At 46.0% G+C, this 20,816-nt stretch overlaps 1 protein-coding gene across 1 annotated transcript in view; it reads right to left on the bottom strand.

The window, feature by feature from the left end:
• Positions 1–20,816, bottom strand: part of Thsd4 (thrombospondin type 1 domain containing 4) — a 593,810-nt gene that overhangs the window by 15,371 nt on the left and 557,623 nt on the right. The window contains exons 11-15 of the mRNA XM_052188134.1: positions 19,733–20,008; positions 9,280–9,409; positions 8,244–8,448; positions 7,582–7,755; positions 2,567–2,740 (exon numbers count right to left, since the gene is read on the bottom strand). Of these exons, the coding sequence (XP_052044094.1) occupies positions 2,567–2,740; positions 7,582–7,755; positions 8,244–8,448; positions 9,280–9,409; positions 19,733–20,008 (959 nt within the window). The remainder of the gene's footprint in view (positions 1–2,566; positions 2,741–7,581; positions 7,756–8,243; positions 8,449–9,279; positions 9,410–19,732; positions 20,009–20,816) is intronic.

Raw genomic sequence — 20,816 nt, 5'->3', positions numbered from 1 at the left:
TTGAGATTATAAAATGTATGTATATATTTCAACACAGGGTATCCTGTAGCCTAGACCATATAGCCCAAGATGATGATTTTTGTTTTTGTTTTTTTCAAGGCAGGGTTTCTCTGAATAGCCCTAGCTGTCATGGAACTCACTCTGTAGACCAGGCTGGCCTTGAACTCAGAAATCTGCCTGCCTCTGCCTCCCAAGTACTGGAATTAAAGGCATGTGCCACCACTGCCTGGCAAGATGATCTTGAACTTAAGATCTTTCTGCCTCTACCTTCCAAGTTCTGGAATTACAGGCATGCACAACATGCCTGATTTTATTAGTGCTGAGGATTTACCCTTTGGCTTCATGCCTGTTAGGCAAATTTACCAACAGAAGCACTCCTGTATGAATATGAATATATGAATATACACATAAGTATACACATATACAGATTGTGTATGTGGGCTTTACCTGTATGTATTTAGTATGAACCCACAGTACCAGAAGAAGGTATTGGATCTCCTGGAACTGGAGTTAAGGATGGTTGTGGTCCCCTGCATGTACACGAGGAACTGAACTCGGCTCTGAATTATAGAGCCGTCCCAAACATCCCTCCAGCACCAGGTCTTGCATTTCCATACTCTGCAACTGGCTGTTGTATTATGTGCACCTTAGACACTCTAATTATTATTGTTGTTGTTGCTGTTTATATATTTTTGAGACAGCATCATATGTAGATATGAGATATTTATGTGATATTTTATTGGGTAAGGAAAAATGATGAAATCCTGAGGTCAAGAGCATTTTTGCTGAAGAAATATTTTTCCCTTTGAGTAATTGTTTTTTTAAAATTTTATTTTGAAACAAGCTCTCATGATATATTCCTGGCTCATCTAGAACTCACTCTGTAGACCGGGCTGTTCTTGAACTCACAGAGATCTACTGCCATGCCTCAGAGTGCCAGGACTAAAGGCGTGTGCCACCATGCCCAGCTGCTGATTACGTCTTTAAAACAGACACACATGGTGGGGTGACTGGGGATGGACAAGTGGTGCGTTCTGCCTCCTGCCTTTTGCTGTCAACTTGCTTCTCAAAGGGCCTGTGTCAGTTACAGGGAAAAGCCGGCCAATTTCATCAAGGTCTGCCTTTGAAGCTCCTTAGAAAAATTCCTACGGAGCCAGTGTCTGGATACTGTGCAAATCATGACCTTCAGCCAAAGGCCTTGGAGAATCAGCCAGCCTTGGTAGCCAGAGCTAAAAGGGCCAAGAACTCAAATCCAGGCAGGCAGTGGGGGTGGGTGGGGTAGGGGTTGTGGCAGAGCAGTCACTGGGATGGCTCTCTAGATTTTCAGCAGGGGTCCATATTCAATGCTGGAACAAGGAGGAAGAATCAGCTCATCGATTTGTAAGTTACTTTACTTTCTTTATTATCTGCTCTTTATAATATACGCTTCCAGCTTTAAAACATGGTGGTAAGCTGGTGAGATGGCTCAGTGGTTAAGAATTCTGGCTTCTCTTCCAGAGGTCCTGAGTTCAATTCCTACCAACTACAAAGTGGCTTAAGACCCTCTACAAAGGGATCTGATGTCCTCTTCTGGCATGCATGTGTACATGCAAACTGAGCACTCCTATACAAACTAAGAAACAAATATCTGTGCGTATGCTGCATGTGTGCATATGTGTGCATGTGTGTGAGTGTAGGCATGTGCCATACTGCGTGTCTGGAGGGCACAACAAGCTTGCACATTGACCTTCACAGGCTACTATGAGGCAGGGTCTCTTGCTGTTCGCTCTCTTGTTGTACTCCAGGCTGGCTGGCCTACAAGCCTCCGCGGACTCTTCTCTATCCCCCATCTCAGCCAAGAAGTACCGGAATTACAGACGTGTGCTGCCGTGTCTGGCTTTCATATGGCTTCCGGGGAATCTAAACACAGGCCCTCATGCTTGTGTGACAAATGCTTTATCCATTGACCATCCTCTCAGGCCTCCAACTCCAGTTATTTATTATTTATTATTTATTTATTTATTTATTTATTTATTTATTTATTTATTTATTTATTTATTTATTTATTTTCACAACAGGGTTTCTCTGTGTAGCCTTGGCTGTCCTGGAACTCGCTCTGTAGACCAGACTTTTCTAGAGCTCAGATAGATCCACTTGCCTCTGCCTCCTGAGTGATGGGATTAAAGTTGTGAGCCACCATGCCCAGCCCCGTCTCCAGATTTTTTCCGATATTGTCGAGTCCTAACAATCCAGCTAAGGGCAATGAAACAGCAGCAGCAGCCACAGTGCCACCGCCACCGCCTGCTGCATTTACTGTGTGTTAGGCTACTCGATCATTCCCTGAGGCACAGAGATTTGTTCATTGATGTAGCTCACATGCTTAAGCGAACACACAGTAGGTACACAATGAATCTTGTTGGCTGAGCAAGATGCTTAAGCGAGCACACAGTAGGTGCACACAGAACCTTCTTGGCTGAACAAGGTGCTTAGGTGAGCACACAGGAAGGGTGACCCTGTTCTATCCTAACCCCTCTGCTGTACGGCCTCTTCCAGGGACAGACAGATAAACCCAGCTCTGGCTACGCACCTGACTCCAGCTGCCAGCGAACCACTCCACCTTGCCTGTGCAGGGCCCATTGTCACACGGGGTCGCCTCCGCTGGCCTGTTGTTCCCACAGCCTTCCAACGGCAGGCTGCTGACGTGGTTGGTCATGCACACCACTGAACGTGTCCTCACTCCAGCCCCACACTCCGCTGAGCACTATGAGACAGAAGGAAGGCACGTTAGCGGCATGTTAGCCCTCGCAGATTCTGGGGATACTTCCAAAGGATGCCGAGGACTTCCTGTTCCTCCAGCTTTTCCTTCTGTACACAGATGACAACCCTTTCTCACACAGGACACACTCCAGGATGGGAGTCTCCTCATCTATTACTTTTGTCTTCTAGGGTGTTTGTTACTCACGGACACATATTTGTATGAGTTATGTGGGAAACTCTAGAAACAAACAATTCATCAATTTTAAGTGGTTGTGATTATCCCGTTCTTTAAGATGTGTGTTCCAGTATTCTGCCCTGTACCCCATTCTAGACAGTCAGTGTTGCTGTGGTCCCGTGAACACATGACAGGCTCTGAGAGCACACAGGTCCCTCTTCCTGGATGTTTTCCCCTTCACCAGGAAACACCAGAAGCTCGAGGGCTGGAGTCCAGTGCTCTTTCCTCTAAAGCATCCTTCCCTGCCCCTTTAAATACTCTCTGCAGCCTTTGAAGTCACATGGTATTCTCTACCCACTCCCTTCCTTTGTCAAACTGTTTAAAATTTGTGTGTGTAAATACAGTATGTAAATATATATATATGCTTGTGTGTGTGTGTGTGTGTGTGCATGCAGGTGAAGTTGGTGAAGTTCATGTTGGTGTGCCCTCCTCAACTGCTCTCTAACTTATTTTTGGGGGTGGGGCTCTCACTGAACCGGAAGCTCGCCAATTTAGTCACAGTGCCTGTGCAATGAGCCCCAGGGATCCATCCCTCCAAAGCCAGAGGTGGTAAGAAAATCCTTACCATTAGAGATGGTTGTGAGATGATCAGTTAACTAACCTCTCTGTCCTATCATTTCTCCTCATGTCTCTGCCACTCCCACACTAACCTCCCTCGATGGCCACACCCCTTTCTCTCATTGTTACTCTGCTGTGTATTTTTCCTCCTCATTAAAGTAGGACACGAGCCCTCCAGACAAGCTCCCCTTCTGTGGTCTTTACTTCTTTCCTTTGTTGCATAAAATATTAACATCAAATAAAAGCTATATATGGTTCTCCAGTTAATCTTTCGTTAGTTGGAGCACAGGCTGAAGTCAGAGGCTGTACAGATAGAGGTAGCCCTGACCCCTCCCCCAGGCTCACACACTGCCTTCATGACTTTAGCTCTGTTTGTGCCGTTGTGAGGATTCCGAGTCAACTCCCTGGGTTTAAAAAGCCATTTGTTACAGCAGATGGGATAATCCAGGCTGGAGGCCTTTGTTCTAGCCTCGTGTGGTCTGACGGTCACAACTGTGCAACTCAAGCCATTTAAAATCGCTTGTGAAGAAGAGAAAGTAAAGTCATGGCAGTTGGTGAGGTGGCTCAGCAGTACTAGTGCTTGCTAGCTGGGCGTGGTGGTGCCCACCTTTAAACCTAGCTCCTGGGAGGCAGAGGCGGGCAGATCCCTGTGAATTTGAAGCCAGCCTGGTCCATACAGTGAGTTCTACATCAGCCTAGGCTACATAAAGAGACTCTGTCTCAAACAAACAAACAAACAAACAAAAAAACCCAAAACAAACAAAAAAACAAAAAACTGAGTGCCTGATGCTTTTGCAGAGAAACCAAGTTTGATTCCAGTACCCACACCGAATAGATTACTGCTGCAAATAACTCTAGAATCATGAAATATGTCCTCTACTGTCACCTGTGACCACCCATATACACGGCTTCCATATACATACACACACACACATGTGCATTCTTGCATGTAGACAGCATCTTTACACATATATCTACACATAGCATCCTTACACATACACATGACATCCACGCACATGAACACAGATACTACTACTACTACTACTACTAAAAGCAAATCTTCAAAAAGCAAACCAAATGTTATTTTTGCTGTCTCAAGTTCTACAGATATTCCTCCCTACACAAGTTTGCTGCTGAATGGATTTATTTAATCTTCTGCCTTCTACACTTAGGTATGTGCACCTGGGGCAAGCTGGTCTTCAAATCCCCCATGGTCAACCATGAAGCCAGGCCCAGAGAGGGGACCAGGATGATGGCACCTGAAAACTTCTCTATTATGCCATTGGCTGGGGAAAACAGATTTAGATTTGAAAGGAGCTTCTCAGGCCTTGGAAGCCTGACAGCAGAAATGGGGGGAAATGGGGTGCCCCTCACACAGCAGGGACTGAGATGCACACAGCTGCTCCCCACTCCCTAGATGTGCTCCTGGAAGACTGGTCATGTCTGCTGAGGTAGGCAGAGAAGAGACAACACCCCAGTCACACTTGGGGGCTGCAGACACAGGCACACAAGGGATTCCAGAGCCTTGTCCTGGCGAGTGTCACCTGTGTAAGGGTCTCATGATTGTTCAACATTGGCTGCCTCCCTCAGTTGCTTTCTGTCTTATTTTTTATTATGTATTCATTTTCATTTTGCGAGAAGGGTCTTATTACATAAGCCTGGCTAGCCTGAAACTCACTGTATAGATCAGGGTATCCCGGAATTCACAGAGATCCACCACCTCTTCTTGCTGAGTGGCGGGGATTAAAGGTGTGCACCCAGATATCCCTCAACAGAAGAGTGGATGCAAAAAATGTGGTATATATACACAATGGAGTACTATTCAGCAATTAGAAACAATGAATTCATGAAATTCTTAGGCAAATGGATGGAGCTGGAGAACATTATACTAAGTGAGGTAACCAGACTCAAAAGATGAATCATGGTATGCACTCACTAATAAGTGGGTATTAACCTAGAAAACTGGAATACCCAAAACATAATCCACACATCAAATGAGGTACAAGAGGAACGGAGGAGTGGCCCCTTGTTCTGGAAAGACTCAGTGAAGCAGTATAGGTCAAAACCAGAACAGGGAAGTGGGAAGGGTTGGGTGGGAAAACAGGGGGAGGGATGGGGGGCTGATGGGACTTTCGGGGAGTGGGGGTCCAGAAAAGGGGAAATCATTGAAATGTAAATAAAAAATATATCGAATAAAAAAAAAGGTGTGCACCAGTGTCCGATTTTACACTTTTTTTTTTTTTGAGTCAAGAACCGGGAGCTCCTGGGTTCAGATAGGCTGACTGACTAGTGACCTCTACCTCCCCTGAACTAGTATTACAGATGCCACCACCACGCCTAGCATTTATGTGGGTGCTGGGATCTGAACTCAGGTCCCCATGCTTGAGTAGCAAGCACCCACTAAGCCATCTCCTCGGCCCTTCCTTTTTCCCCAGTGACAGTGGATACAAGCACAACCCGTCATTTCAGCCACGTGTAAGCTCCACCTTCATTGTTCGCCTGCCTTCGTCCTATCCATCCCCAGAATCCGTCTTTCACTAGAAACCCCATTTCCATCTCTGACAGATGAAGTCAGCTGACTGCTGGCTTCCCTAGCATAGAGCCATGAGCAGAGTGACGGTCAGCTGCACCTGCCTGTGAGTTTCCTTTAACAGCTCAGCCCTGAGAAAGGCCAGGCTTCTGAGACTGGACGTCACACTGAAGAGCAGGGACAGTGCCCACGACTCAATGTGTGTCTACTATATTTCAGGCACAAAAGCTATGAAGCTGTTTCCTGATCTTGGAATGCTGAGGAGAGGCAAGATATTTTTTTTCACATCCCTTCCTTAGCTGCAGAGACCCTTGGTCCTTGTAGGAATCTATGAACCTGAGTTGTTTCTGGCCTTTTGCCAAAGATAGTGTGGCAGCTGGTGGTCCTCAGAGCAAAGCAGCTGCCATCTTTAACATAGCTGCTGAGCCTGCTTGTGTCAGTCACAACTGGGTCTGTGGAATGTGGACGTTTCTGGGGGGGGAGGGCTTGTGGAGGGCCCATGAACTTTGGGTTTCAGGTACTGGTGTGCAACTCTTCTCTTGCTATACATGGCCTAGGAGGTTCTGTGAATATATACAGGGCGGGGGGATGGTAGTAAGTTTGGTAGTTTGATTAGGAAAGGCCCCCACATCTCATATATTTGACTGTTGGATCATGGGGAGTATAATTAGTTGCGGGGGATTAGGAGGTATGGCCTTCTTGGAGGAAGTGTGTCACCAGGATGGGACTTGGGGTTTCTTTTGTTTGTTTGTTTGTTTGTTTTTCAAGACAGGGTTTCTCTGTATAGCCCTGGCCGTCCTGGAACTCACTCTGTAGACCAGGCTGGCCTCGAACTCAGAAATCCTCCTGCCTCTGCCTCCCAAGTGCTGGGATTAAAGGTGTGCACCACCACTGCCCAGCTGGATTTGGAGTTTCAAATGCTCCAGTCTGGCCCAGTGTCTCTTCTTCCTGCTCCCGGTGGACCTGGATCTGGATCTAGAATTCTCAGCCTCCCCAGTACTGCGTCTGCCAGAGTGCTGCCTTGCTCCCTGACCACGAGACTAGACCTGACCACGAGACTAGACCTCTGAAACTGTAAGCATGCCCCCAACTAAATGCTGTCTTTTATAAAAGTTGCCGTGGTCATGGTGTTTCTTCACAGCAATGGGACACTGACTAGGGCAGTAACCACAGGGGATCCGTCCATAGATGCGCACGGCCATGGGGACCCATCTACGCGGCCATGGGGACCTGTCTACGCGGCCATGGGGAACCATCTACGCGGCCATGGGGAGGTTGTCATGCATTCCCCCAGTTTGCTCCGTTGGGATCGCCGACTCTCCTGCAGCCATCCTTGCCCGTGCTTGAAAGAGAGTCCAGCGAGCTCTTTGGATCCCCAGGGCTGACTTTGCTTTGCCATTGGAATCTTATGTCTCCCTGGGGAAGGAATGGACTTTGGGATTCTGAGTTACAGTGTGTCCCTGAGCGGCTGGGGGATCCCCGCCCTGATCGCTGCCTGGGGGTGGGGGAGGGGCACACTCACCCTTTCGCTCCATTCTGTGAGGAACCAGCTCTTGGCGCAGGGTCCCATGTCACAGTTCTCAATGTCGTTTGGTCGGAGCTTCATGTTGCACTCTTCGTCATCCACCACGTCCCCGATGTTGCTCACGCACTTCACGTCTCGGGTCCGCTGCCCCACGCCACAGGGCACCGAGCACTAAAATACAGTGGTAGGCTTTGGTGTCCTGTTCTCATTCTTTATCACCTGACCCCCAACAGATAATGGGAGGAGGACCCCTGTGTTGTTGGGTCCACGGCAATGCCTGCAATTCCCAGGGGAGAAAGTGCTCATGGGAAAATCCCATGGCCTTCCTCTGAGAACCTTCTTGAATGACATACTGGCCTGCTCTGGGCCTCCGCCTTCCCATCTCCAGGATGGATGCATAACACTAGAAAGCACTGGCTCTGATAGTGGTTGCTAACCTTCTCTTACCGCATGGGAGACACAGGGCAGGTGAAGTCTGCAGGCACTGGACTCCCACAGGCTCACCCACGGGACCCATACTAGCCTGAACTCTACTGAGCTGTTGGCAGGAGCTGTGCTGGGTAACTGGCTGCCCAGCAAACATTCCCTATCCAAGGGTTATGAATCACAGGTCCTAGTAGGGAAGGATGGCTATTGGAGGGAGGGAGGAGGTCCTGTACCGAGGTCCAGTCGGTCCGAATCTGCCACTCGCTGCAGATCTTGAGCTGGCAGGTGCTGGTGGTTTCTGGTTTCTCCAGGTGCTGGCAGCGGTAGGGTTGCACCGTCAGGCTCCGGTTGGCATACACCTGGCGGCACAGGACCTGGCGGTGCTGCATGCCCAGGCCGCAGGTCTTGCTGCACTCGGACCACTCCCCAATGTCCCAGCTGGGTCGTGGAATGGATTGGGGGGTGGACAGAGAGAGAGAGGAGAAGATTGGTTAACATAATCGCGGGGGCAGGGGAGGAGCCCTCTTCCTGGAGCAGGGTCTGGAGGCCCCGTGATTATAGGAGAGCCAGTTGGGACTGCTGTTTGACTAGATTGCCCAGATTCTTTCTGTACACGGTTATAGAAAGAGTGAAAAGGCACAGAAGATTTCTATTTAGTGATTGAAGCAGAACCTCTCAACGACACCCCTAAGTTAGTTTTTTTCCCTATAATGCTAACCCACTTGGGAGCTGAGAGATCTCGATCAAGGTGTCCTCTACTACCTGCCATTTTATGGCCAATCTGGGCAATTAGTGAATAAAACACAATATAGCACGTGTTTAGATATATTTAGATAAAAATTCCATTTTTTTTTTTACTGCAAGGATAAAGCTTTGACATTTAAGGATCTAATCCATCTGAGGCTTCCTCATTTGTCACTCAATAAGCCTTGCCCAACCTCTTTCGGACACGATTCCTGACTCCTCCATGCCGACCTGGCACCGTCTGTATACTCAGATGACACGGGAGCTTCCTTGCTGGGTTCTCATTCCCATGGCCTCCCCTGTCTTCCTGGCTAAGCTTGCTGATTTGTTTCAGACCATCAACTCCTCAGTTCTTCTAGAAAGACTGGCAGGCTTGCTAAGGGGTCTGTATCCTGCACACAGATCCAGTCAGTGTTTGCACATCAAATTTATACGGGGTTAAAAACTCAAATATATCTGCTACTAAGATCTTATGGCTGCCAACCAGAAGGGACCTGGCAAGAGGTGACCAGGGAGGCCTCTTACAAGGCTGGGCAGGGGAAGAGGTTGCAGGGCTCCTCCTCTGGGGTCGGCTTCATGCTGGAGTCACAGTAGCTCTCAGGAACCTCCTCATGTGTGTTTCTGTGCACACAGCGGAAGATAGGGTACTGCGATCCTGTAATGACAAGGAAGATGCCTGAAGGCCGGCCCACACCCTGGGATGCTGGGCTGTGGTGAAGATGAGCAGCCTGGGAACGTATGTATGTATGTATGTATGTATGCATTCTGCACACACAAATGCACACACAGAGACAGTCATAAGAGCTCACTAGTTAATGGGGTGTGCATAGAGTGGGCACAAACAGACACTTTCCCAAGATTCTCTAGAGATGTCAGTGAGAAAATGCCCTGCAGGGTCTGGCTGGAGATAGAGAAAAGGCCAGGCTTGGGTGTGTCTGTGTACATGTGTCAGGGAAGGGGGCTGTCCACTAGACTACCATGGAATGAACTGACCTGCTAACCAGGTACATACAAGGGGTTGAAGTAGAGGAGATTGAAGGCTTACAGAAGAGCAGCCGCCTTCCTACTTTGTAACACATTTCCCATGATCCCGCTGTGTCCCAATTGGAGTTTGGTCTTTTCCACATCTGCCTGCTTCCTCATGTTTCCCAGGAGGCAGAGCTTCCCTGGACAGGTCAGATCCGGTTCACCTCACTAACCTCGGCACTTAAAGAGGTCTAAGCTTGTAGTACTTCTCTAGAAAGCTAGTAACTGCTTCACGTTTTTGTTTTCAATACACAGACTAGTTTCATTGCCTTAATAAGGACAAACTATTTTCTTTTTTTATTGGATATATTTTTTACTTACATTTCAAATGATTTCCCCTTTTCTGGCCCCCCACTCCCCGAAAGTCCCATAAGCCCTCTTCCTTCCCCCTATTCTCCTACCCACCCTTTCCCACTTCCCTGTTCTGGTTTTGCCTTATATTGCTACACTGAGTCTTTCCAGAACCAGGGGTCACTCCTCCGTTCTTCTTGTACCTCATTTGATGTGTGGATTATGTTTTGGGTATTCCAATTTTCTAGGCTAATATCCACTTATTAGTGAGTGCATACCATGATTGATCTTTTGACACTGGGTTACCTCACTTAGTATGATGTTCTCCAGCTCCATCCATTTGTCTAAGAATTTCATGAATTCATTGTTTCTAATGGCTGAATAGTACTCCATTGTGTATATATACCACATTTTTTGCATCCATTCTTCCATTGGGGGATACCTGGGTTCTTTCCAGGTTCTGGCTATTATAAATAGGGCTGCTATGAATATAGTGGAGCACGTATCCTTATTACCTGCTGGGGAATCCTCTGGGTATATTCCCAGGAGTGGTATAGCAGGATCCTCTGGAAGTGATGTGCCCAGTTTTCGGAGGAACCGCCAGACTGATTTCCAGAGTGGTTGTACCAATTTGCAACTCCACCAGCAGTGGAGGAGTGTTCCTCTTTCTCCACATCCTTGCCAATACCTGCTGTCTCCTGAATTTTTAATCTTAGCCATTCTGACTGGTGTGAGGTGAAATCTCAGGGTTGTTTTGATTTGCATTTCCCTAATGACTAATGATGTTGAGCATTTCTTAAGGTGTTTCTCGGCCATCCAAATTTCTTCAGATGAAAATTCTTTGTTTAGATTTGTACCCCATTTTAAATAAGGTTATTTAGTTCCCTGTGGTCTAACTTCTTGAGTTCTTTGTTATATATATATATTGGATATTAGCCCTCTATCAGATGTAGGGTTGGTGAAAATCTTTTCCCAATTTGTTGGTTGCCGTTTTGTCTTTTTGAGTGTCTTTTGCCTTACAGAAACTTTGTAATTTTATGAGGTCCAATTTGTCAATTCTTGATCTTAGAGCATAAGCTATTGGTGTTCTGTTCAGGAACGTTTCCCCTGTGCCCATGTCCTCAAGGGTTTTCCCCAGCTTCTTTTCTACTAGTTTCAGTGTGTCTGGTTTTATGTGGAGGTCATTGATCCACTTGGAGTTGAGTTTAGTACATGGAAATAAGAATGGATCAATTCTCATTCTTCTGCATGTTGACCTCCAGTTGAACCAACGCCATTTGTTGAAAAGGCTATCTTTTTTCCACTGGATGTTTTCAGCTCCTTTGTCGAGGATCAAGTGGCCATAGGTGTGTGGGTTCATTTCTGGATCTTCAATCCTATTCCATTGATCCGCCTGCCTGTCACTGTACCATGCAGTTTTTAACACTATTGCTCTGTAGTATTGCTTGAGGTCCGGGACAAACTATTTTTTTTTAATTTTTTTTATTCGATATAATTTATTATTTACATTTCAAATGATTTCCCCTTTTCTAGCCCCCCCCACTCCTCGAAAGTCCCATAAGCCCCCTTCTCTTCCCCTGTCCTCCCTCCCATCCCTTCCCACTTCCCCATTCTGGTTTTGCCGAATACTGTTTCACTGAGTCTTTCCAGAACCAGGGGCCACTCCTCCTTTCTTCTTGTATCTCATTTGATGTGTGGATTATGTTTTGGGTATTCCAGTTTTTTAGGTTAATAACCACTTATTAGTGAGTGCATACCATGATTCACCTTTTGAGTCTGGGTTACCTCACTTAGTATGATGTTCTCTAGCTCCATCCATTTGCCTAAGAATTTCATGAATTCATTGTTTCTAATGGCTGAATAGTACTCCATTGTGTAGATATACCACATTTTTTGCATCCACTCTTCTGTTGAGGGATACCTGGGTTCTTTCCAGTATCTGGCAATTATAAATAGGGCTGCTATGAACATAGTAGAGCATGTATCCTTATTACATGGTGGGGAATCCTCTGGATATATGCCCAGGAGTGGTATAGCAGGATCTTCTGGAAGTGAGGTGCCCAGTTTTCGGAGGAACCGCCAGACTGATTTCCAGAGTGGTTGTACCAATTTGCAACCCCACCAGCAGTGGAGGAGTGTTCCTCTTTCTCCACACCCTCTCCAACACCTGCTGTCTCCTGAATTTTTAATCTTAGCCATTCTGACTGGTGTAAGATGAAATCTTAGGGTTGTTTTGATTTGCATTTCCCTAATGACTAATGAAGTTGAGCATTTTTTAAGATGCTTCTCCGCCATCCGAAGTTCTTCAGGTGAGAATTCTTTGTTTAACTCTGTACCCCATTTTTTTAATAGGGTTGTTCGGTTTTCTGGAGTCTAACTTCTTGAGTTCTTTATATATATTGGATATTAGCCCTCTATCGGATGTAGGATTGGTGAAGATCTTTTCCCAATTTGTTGGTTGCCGATCCCAACTCAATTCTTCACAGAGTTAGAAAGAGCAATTATCAAATTCATCTGGAACAACAAAAAACCCAGGATAGCTAAAACTATTCTCAGCAACAAAAGAAAATCTGGGGGAATCAGTATCCCTGACCTCAAGCAATACTACAGAGCAATAGTGTTAAAAACTGCATGGTATTGGTACAGTGACAGGCAGGAGGATCAATGGAACAGGATTGAAGATCCAGAAATGAACCCACACACCTATGCCCACTTGATCCTCGACAAAGAGGCTGAAAACATCCAATGGAAAAAAGATAGCCTTTTCAACAAATGGTGCTGGTTCAACTGGAGGTCAGCATGCAGAAGAATGCGAATTGATCCATCCTTGTCTCCCTGTACTAAGCTCAAATCCAAATGGATCAAGGACCTCCACATAAAGCCAGACACTCTGAAGCTAATAGAAAAGAAACTGGGGAAGACCCTTGAGGACATCGGTACAGGGAGAAAGTTTCTGAACAGAACACCAATAGCGTATGCTCTAGGAGCAAGAATTGACAAATGGGACCGCATAAGGTTACAGAGTTTCTGTAAGGCAAAGGACAAACTATTTTCTATAAAGAGCCAGTTAAAGGTAATTTCTAGGTCTCAATTCAATTTTGCCTTTCTCTCTGCTGCCACCCGCTGGCAACACTTGAGTATTACTAGAGGTCATTATGAAACCAGGCCAACACACAACTCTTCCTAGGAAGAGCATTGTAATTCATTTAAAACTATGCATATCTGTGCTTCTAACTGGTTAAATTTCCCCCTCCCCAAGAACTGTAACTCACCACAGTTTTAACTATACCACGAAGGCAAACTTTTTTCTTTTAAAGTTTCTTTAAAAAAAAAACCAATCTTTTTATTGAATTTGTTCTTCACTTTATACACATACATAGTGCATTCTGATAACTTACATTTTCTACCCCTGTTGTTACCTGCTCCCTACAGGGAAGCCATACCTGGTAGTATAAATCCAGTTAAAAACCCACAGCTGAGGAGCTGTTAGGCTCTAGGGGAACCTACTACTGTTGTTGTGATGGAGAGTCGGGCTGCCTTGTAAACACTTATGTTTATACCCATTTGCTGCCCTCTGTGTTAGTCGGAGAAATGTCCCTTTGCAATGGATGGCAGCAGATGCACAGACACATAGCTGTCCAAGAGACTGAGAGTATGTGACGGTCCAGCGCTCAGCCCTGACTTTTAACACAAGGGCCTCAGTCATCATGAAAATGGGGCAGGGGTCTTTCAGGCTGGCCTTGTGAGACCCTGTCAGCCACACACATGACAGTTTGTGAGAGCGTTTTGAATCTGAAATAATCATTTGTTGAAATTACTGTGTCAGTAAATATGGACATGTAGCTATAACCTAAGATCATTATTTAATATGTTCCAATTAAGTCCAACTGTCAACTGAGTTAAAAGCAGTTGTGACTATAAAATTAATAGTTAAAAAAGTCCCTGTTTTGGTATTAAACTTGGTTAAGCAACATGCCTATATCCCTTACATAGGATATATCTTTATTTATTTTAAGATTGATGTACTTTTTTATGTGTATGGGTATTTTGGCTACATGCATGTCTGTGCACGATATTTGTGCAGTGGCCACAGAGGCCGGGAGAGAGTGTCAGATCCCCTGGAACTGGAATTGTCAGCGGCCATGTGGGTGTTGGAAATTGAACCTAGATCCTCAGGAAGAGCAGTCAGTGCTCTTAACTGCAGAGCCATCTCTCCAGCTCCAGAAGATATTTTTAAATTAAATTCAACAGACATTAAGCACACCATGCTAAGTTACAAAGATGAATAAGACCCAGCCCACAGCCTGCAGTGTACATTTGAAACTCAGCTATTAGTGGATTAGGCAAAGTTCTTAGGTAGCCCATTCCTTTCCCTCTAGACCGTGTGAGTCTAACTTTTCCACTTACAGCTTTGTGGATTGAGAAGCTAAAGTAAGGTACCCCAACTGCTTGGCACTCTCAGAAGGGGAAATCTAATACACACTGCACAAACGATATAGGATACCGTAGGAATGCTCTGTGCCTGGAAAGATGGATCCTGCTCGGGGTTGTCTGGCAGATGGCCACTGCTTGCCACCCTTCCGTTTGACTGCTCTTACATGCACTGCTCATGGTCCATGGTCCAGCTCCATGGAAAGGTACCAAACAGACAAAATGAGAGGCTCGTTGTCTCGCTGATTCTGAGAAAATATCAGCTTGATAACTTTTGCCTCTGGTGACTGCGATGGTTTATTTCTTTGGGTTAGCTTTAGTGTCTGCAGAAGGGGGTACTGTCACTTGGAATGTCTCCAATGATTCCTCTGATTGCTAACAAGCAAGGACAGGATGTAGGGGCAGATGCTGGCTGGGCTTCAGGCAGCAGGACGAACCTGAGATGGGCTGTCCAGGCTCACATGAAGGCATTCTGGTCAACACAGAAGCACAACACAGTGGAAAGGGAAGCAGAAATTGGGGAACAGCGTTGAGGTCTGTGCGACACTATAAAGAGTTAAAGAAGTGTCAAGAAAAAAAAAACTGAAAGAAGAAAGGGGGAATGCTGGAGAGATGACTCAGTGGCTAAGAACATCAACTGCTCTTCCAGGGGTGCTGAGTTCAATCCCAGAAACCTCATGGTGACTCACAACCATCCATAAAGTGATCCGATGACCTTTTCTGGTTTGTCTGAAGACAGTGACAGTGTACTCACATAAGTAAAATAAATAAATTAAAAAAGAACAATCTTTAACAAAAAAGAAAGAAAGAAAAGAAAAAATTGAGTAACCCCAGACTTAGAAATACAGGAACCAAGAGAGACAAACTGGGAGGCTGGCAGAGGTCTGGGCATTTGTGAGGGACAGGTGATGATCTCTCCAGGACAGGGACTTGGTAGTGTAGCTGAGGAGTACATAGTGCCAGCACACTTGTCACTTGTGCTGAGGACTCAGTTTACCCATGTACCTTGTGCATCTGCACTGCATTGCTCATGCCCTGAATATCTGCTGTCACAGCTCTTAAGGGGGCCCAGGGTTCCAGGGTGTCCATCCTATGGCCCAAGGGCTGCATGTGGCCAAAAGTAGCTATGAATGCGGCTCGAGACAAAAGTTCTAAACTTATTTAAAACCAAAACCAAATTGAATTTGATTGTGGGTCTCAGGAGTAGGAACTTTGTAGATGACAGTATTGCGGCACAGCGTCAACACTGGAAATGCCTGCTGGAGGGAGCATGGGTGTCCACCAGCTCCCGCTGTCTGTCACAGGGAGAGGAAGGGGAGATGTATCTGCCTATGTTTTATCTTCTAGGCACCCTCCAGAAACTCTGGCTTCAGAGCCAGTGCTGTTCACTGGGTAAAGAAGAGAATGGAACAGTTGCCTCGAATACCTAGAGCAGCAAACGCCAAGTGTGGCACACACGTGCACACATGGGTGTGCATATGTACAGGTTACATATTTGAAATGGATCATGTGGATGTTACATTTCACACTTCACATTCTTGTGTGTGTGTGTGTGTGTGTGTGTGTGAGTGTATACAGTGTAAAAAGTAAAGGCTGCCTTAGAAAAACATGATTTAATTTGGACATACAAATTTACGTTCTTGGGACTGGAGAGGTGGCTTGGCAGTGAAGAGTACTTCCATACGATCTGGGTTCAGCTCCCACCGTCCCTCATGGTGGTTCACAACCACCAGTTCTAGAAGCTCTGATGCCCCCTTCTGGACTCTTTAGGAACTTCCTACATGTGGTTCACATAAACTTATGGAGGCACATACACAAAATGTTTTTTTTTTTAAAATAAATCATATTCTTTATGCTATTCACAGAGCATGGGTAAAGGCTACGAAAGGTATAAACAATACTCTAGTGTCTTTTCTGATAGCTCATCTTGTATACATTTAAAATGTGGTAACAATGTGTCACTTTATTCTGGAAACATCTGAGGAACTCACACAGAGAAACACCATGTGCTCACCATGAGGCTGAGCACTGAGGCTACCAAGAGGAAACTTGAGACATTCCAGCCAGCCAAGGAATGTGCCCTGAAGTGCTGTAAGTTCCTAGGGAAGAGTGCTTACTTGAAATGTGCAGAGTCAGGCAGGCTCCACAGTGGAAGAGACACCTGACCTGGGCTTGCAACATATGATGGTTAATATTGTAACCTTGGAAACGCACCTATGAGACCAGCCTCTAAGCATGTGTGTGAGGGAACTTCTAGATTAACTGAGGTAGGAAGGCCCACCCTAACTGTGGGCAGCTCCTTTTCCTGGAGTCCTGGATAGCTTACAAAGGACGAGGGGAGCGGAATGCAGGCATTCACAGCCTCTGCTTCCTGGCTGCAGATACAATGTGACCAGCCACTCAGAGCTTCTGTTGCCATGACTTCCTCCCAATGGACCCTCACACTGCCAGCCACAACAAACCCTTCCTACCTTTACTTTGCTCCTTATTAGTTTTTTTTTGTCACAGAAATGGGACTATTATGGACTGAATATGAAGAGTAATGTGGTGGTCAGGTCCCCGCAGATAGTCATAGAGGGAGAGGGAGGCAGCTGGGGGAGGCCGAGGGCAGGTGGATTCCGCAGTGTTCCTCCAACATGTCTGCTACAGAACAGAGGCAGGCTGCTGAAGGACCACCTGCATGATCAAGCTCTTCAGCCCCCTACCTCACTATATCCACGAATCAGTGTCGTGTGGTCTCTACACAGGGTGGGGAAGAATAATTCTGGACTGCAAACCACACAGTGGCAGTTTCTTCTGAGCTATCCAGGCACCACACCAATTTGTAAGTGGCAGGAGAGTTGGGAAGGAGTCCATTTGGATCTCAGGTTCCTTTGTCAGTACTGAGATACTCTGCTTATCTCCGTAATGTCTAGGATAAAATCTTATTAAGATGATTCTGGCCTTTTGACAGCATTATCTCTAGCTGTCTGGCTCTGTCAAGACACAGTCTACAGGCATCTCATTTCCCCTTACAGACTTACAATAGAAGCCAGTTCAGCTGCTCCTCAGGCCACATCTCGCTCATGCAGTCTGAGCACAGAAAAAAGGGAGCAAGAAGAGCTCATACATTAATTCTCCAATTACCAAGCAGAATCAATCACTGCGGAATCATCAAAGCTTGGAGCTTAAAGAATTCCTGCCACCCATTCCCATCATCCCACTCAGACTAAAAAAGACTTAAATTCTAGTCCCCAAAGCCATTAGTGTCTCAGTCTCTCTCTCTCTCTCTTCTCTCTCTCTCTCTCTCTCTCTCTCTCTCTCTCTCTCTCTCTCTCTCTCTCTCTTTCTCTCTCTCCCCCCATATGTTTAAATGTCAGAGGATAACCTGGCATGATGGTCTTTGTTTTCTACTCTTTTTTTCCAGACAGATTTTCTTTGTTGTTTTCTGCTGTGTAGACCAGGGTAGGCAATTTGGCAGTGTTCATGTCTCTGCCTCCTATCTCTCTGCAGGGAGCTGAGATTATAGAGGCTTATGCTCCACATCCAATGTTTAAGTGGGGCTTTGGGATTTGAACTCACTTGCAAAGCAAGTGTTCTTATACACTGAGCCATCTCCCAGCCCAGATTCAAGTCTCTTAAGAGAAAAAAAAAAAACCCAACAAAACAAACAAACTCAACTAATTATCGAATCAATGTCTCAGGTGGATTTCCAGGTTTTAGGAAGCTTGGAATGGGGCACAGCTTTTGTTTCTATGGTAACATCTCCTCAGAGAACAACTGTTTCAGGGCAACAACAGAATCAGATGCCCTCAGCCTATATAGGAAGAATATTATAACAATGTCTCTGCAGTTAAGAGCACCAACTGCTTTTCCAGAGGTCTGAGTTCAATTCCCAGCAACCACATAGTGGCTCACAACCACCTGTAATGGGATCTGATGCCCTCTTCTGGTGTGGCTCAAGAAAGCTATAGTGTCTCATACACATAAAATAAGTAAATCTTAAAAAAAAGCATATTGACTGAAGTTAATGGGTGTTTCCTTGCAAGGAGGACTGTTAGTCACCTTGAAACAGAGGCAGAGTCAACTTCCAGACCATGGGGTAGAGCAGTCATGCAAGGGTTTCCAGACACGGATTTCCTGACTTAGGAGTTGCCAAGGGAAGGGCCCTGGATCTGTGTTACAGTGTAGACCTGATATGAACCCCTTCATGCATGTCACCCTCGATATAAACCTGCAGACATGCTTTGTTTTGAGCCTATCAAAACACCATTTTATCTAAATTCACTGAAACACCACCTTTCTCCTCAGTCCTAGACCGTCTGCCTTTTCCTCGGAGAGAGGCTGCCTGCTGCCTGTGACACACTGGGCTCCCTTCTTGCAACAGTTGACAGATGTGACCTTGTTAGGGTAGGGGCTTTTCTCTAGTGGTCCTGGCTGACTGGGCTAGGGCTGAATGAACCCGGGGTTAACATTTTTATCAGGAGAGTACAAAAGGGAAGGGAGGAAGATGAAAGCTTGCAGCGAAACGCCAAGACCCCAGGCGTGTTGTTCACCTGAAACCTTTTAGATCATGACATTCACACCAGCCATCTATACACCCGATTTCTCAATTTTTAGACTCTGGAGTATGTGTGTATATTCTCTGATTATTGACTACAGCATAGCCATGGGGAATTCTCAACTCAGAAGATCTCTGCTGGCTCTTTTGTTGTTATTGTTTTGCTGTGATTTTTTGAGAGATGGTTTCTTTTGGCTATCCTGGAATCACTGTGTAGACCAGGCTGGTCTTAAACTCAGAGATCCATGCATCCCCACCACCCGACTCTGTATCTTTTTAATTGCCTGTCTTTGTTGAGTAGCTTCTGGGACACAACCTTGGGGCATGGTAACACTCTGCCTGAGTGTTTCCTACACTTGAGATCTTGAGTCATGAAGGCCTAGTGTGACAGTGACTGTCAGCTGTTTCTGTGTGCTCGATGCCCTGGTTTACACAGTTCCAGCGCGTGACCCCTGGGGTGCTAGCCTGTGGCCTGGGAATGCCATTGTAAACATCTGTGCACCAAAGTTTGGGCGGGTGTCTCTGGGCGTTATCTTGGGAACCTCTAATCCAGTCTGTCACATGAACAATCCATCTCTCAGGTGGTTCAAGTTGGTGAGGGGCTGTCTCATCTGCTGGGCCCGCCCTTATTTGGCTTGCCTGGCTTGGGATCCCAAGCTTGCCTGGCTTGGGATTTCCACACAGGCTTACCTTTCCCACAGGTGGTGGAACATTCTGTTGTTCCCAGCTGCTTCCAGTTGTGGTCTCGGCTTCGCCTGGGGGGTTGTGGGGCTGGGGGCACCAAGTTGTCTGGTCGGTGGGAAGGGAATCTCTCTGGATGCCTGACTGGGAAGGTCTGCGTGGATTCTGATGTGAATACCTCAGGGGCCTCGACGTGTGAGTCTTCCTTCTCCTGGTTCTTCTCCCTCTCTTCTCTGTCCTCCTGGCCTCTGTCTTCCGTTTCCAACTGCCCATTGAAAGGTTCTCCTAGGAGAGGCAGCACACACACAGAGGTGAGATGCCTTTGCACTTTGTGTTGAAAAAGGAAGAAAGAGGAAAGATCTTTGCCACTGGGCAGGATGCAGTAGGAGCTCATCTGAAATAACAGTGATAGTTTAGGAAATACTCATCTCTCTCATATTTAAAACATTATTAAAATCAATAATAAGGGGCTAGAGATGTGGCTCACTGGTTGAGAGGACTTACTGCTCTTGTAGAACACCCAGATTTAATTCCCAGACCCATATGGTGGCTCCCAACCATCTATAACTCCAGTCCCAGGAAACCCAACAACCACTTCTGGCCTCCTGGGATTTCAGGTAACACATGTGGCACACAGCAAACTACTCATACATATAAAAAAAATCTGTAGAAAAAAATCCATAAGGAATTGTCAAAGACCATGGGAAGATAGCCTCTCCCCAACATACATACAAATAGCCAAAAGCCATAAAAACCCTCTCTCAGCTTCACTCATAATGGACATATCACCTGTGAAGACACGGACCAGGAGACCCTCAGTTTTTTTCTACCTCATGAAAAGAGTGAAGAGTTTGGAAGCTCACATCCTGAGGTCCTCTGCTGGAAGCTAATATCCACTTCTTTGAGTATGAGTGAGCTTACACACAGATGCCAGCTTTTGTAGAGCAGGCTGGCACCAGCACTCTAAATTTTAAATGCACATACTCTTTGACCCACTTATGCCATTTTTAGGATATTTATCCTATACATGGTCTCATTCTTCTACTTAAAGCTGTGCATAAAAAATATGGTTACTAAAATATTCTATGCCATA

The sequence above is a fragment of the Apodemus sylvaticus genome, chromosome 7 (genome assembly GCF_947179515.1).
Source record: "Apodemus sylvaticus chromosome 7, mApoSyl1.1, whole genome shotgun sequence".
In the NCBI taxonomy this organism is placed as follows: domain Eukaryota; kingdom Metazoa; phylum Chordata; class Mammalia; order Rodentia; family Muridae; genus Apodemus; species Apodemus sylvaticus.
The sequence above is the reverse complement of the archived record's forward strand: the minus strand, read 5'-3'. Positions and strand labels throughout refer to the sequence as shown.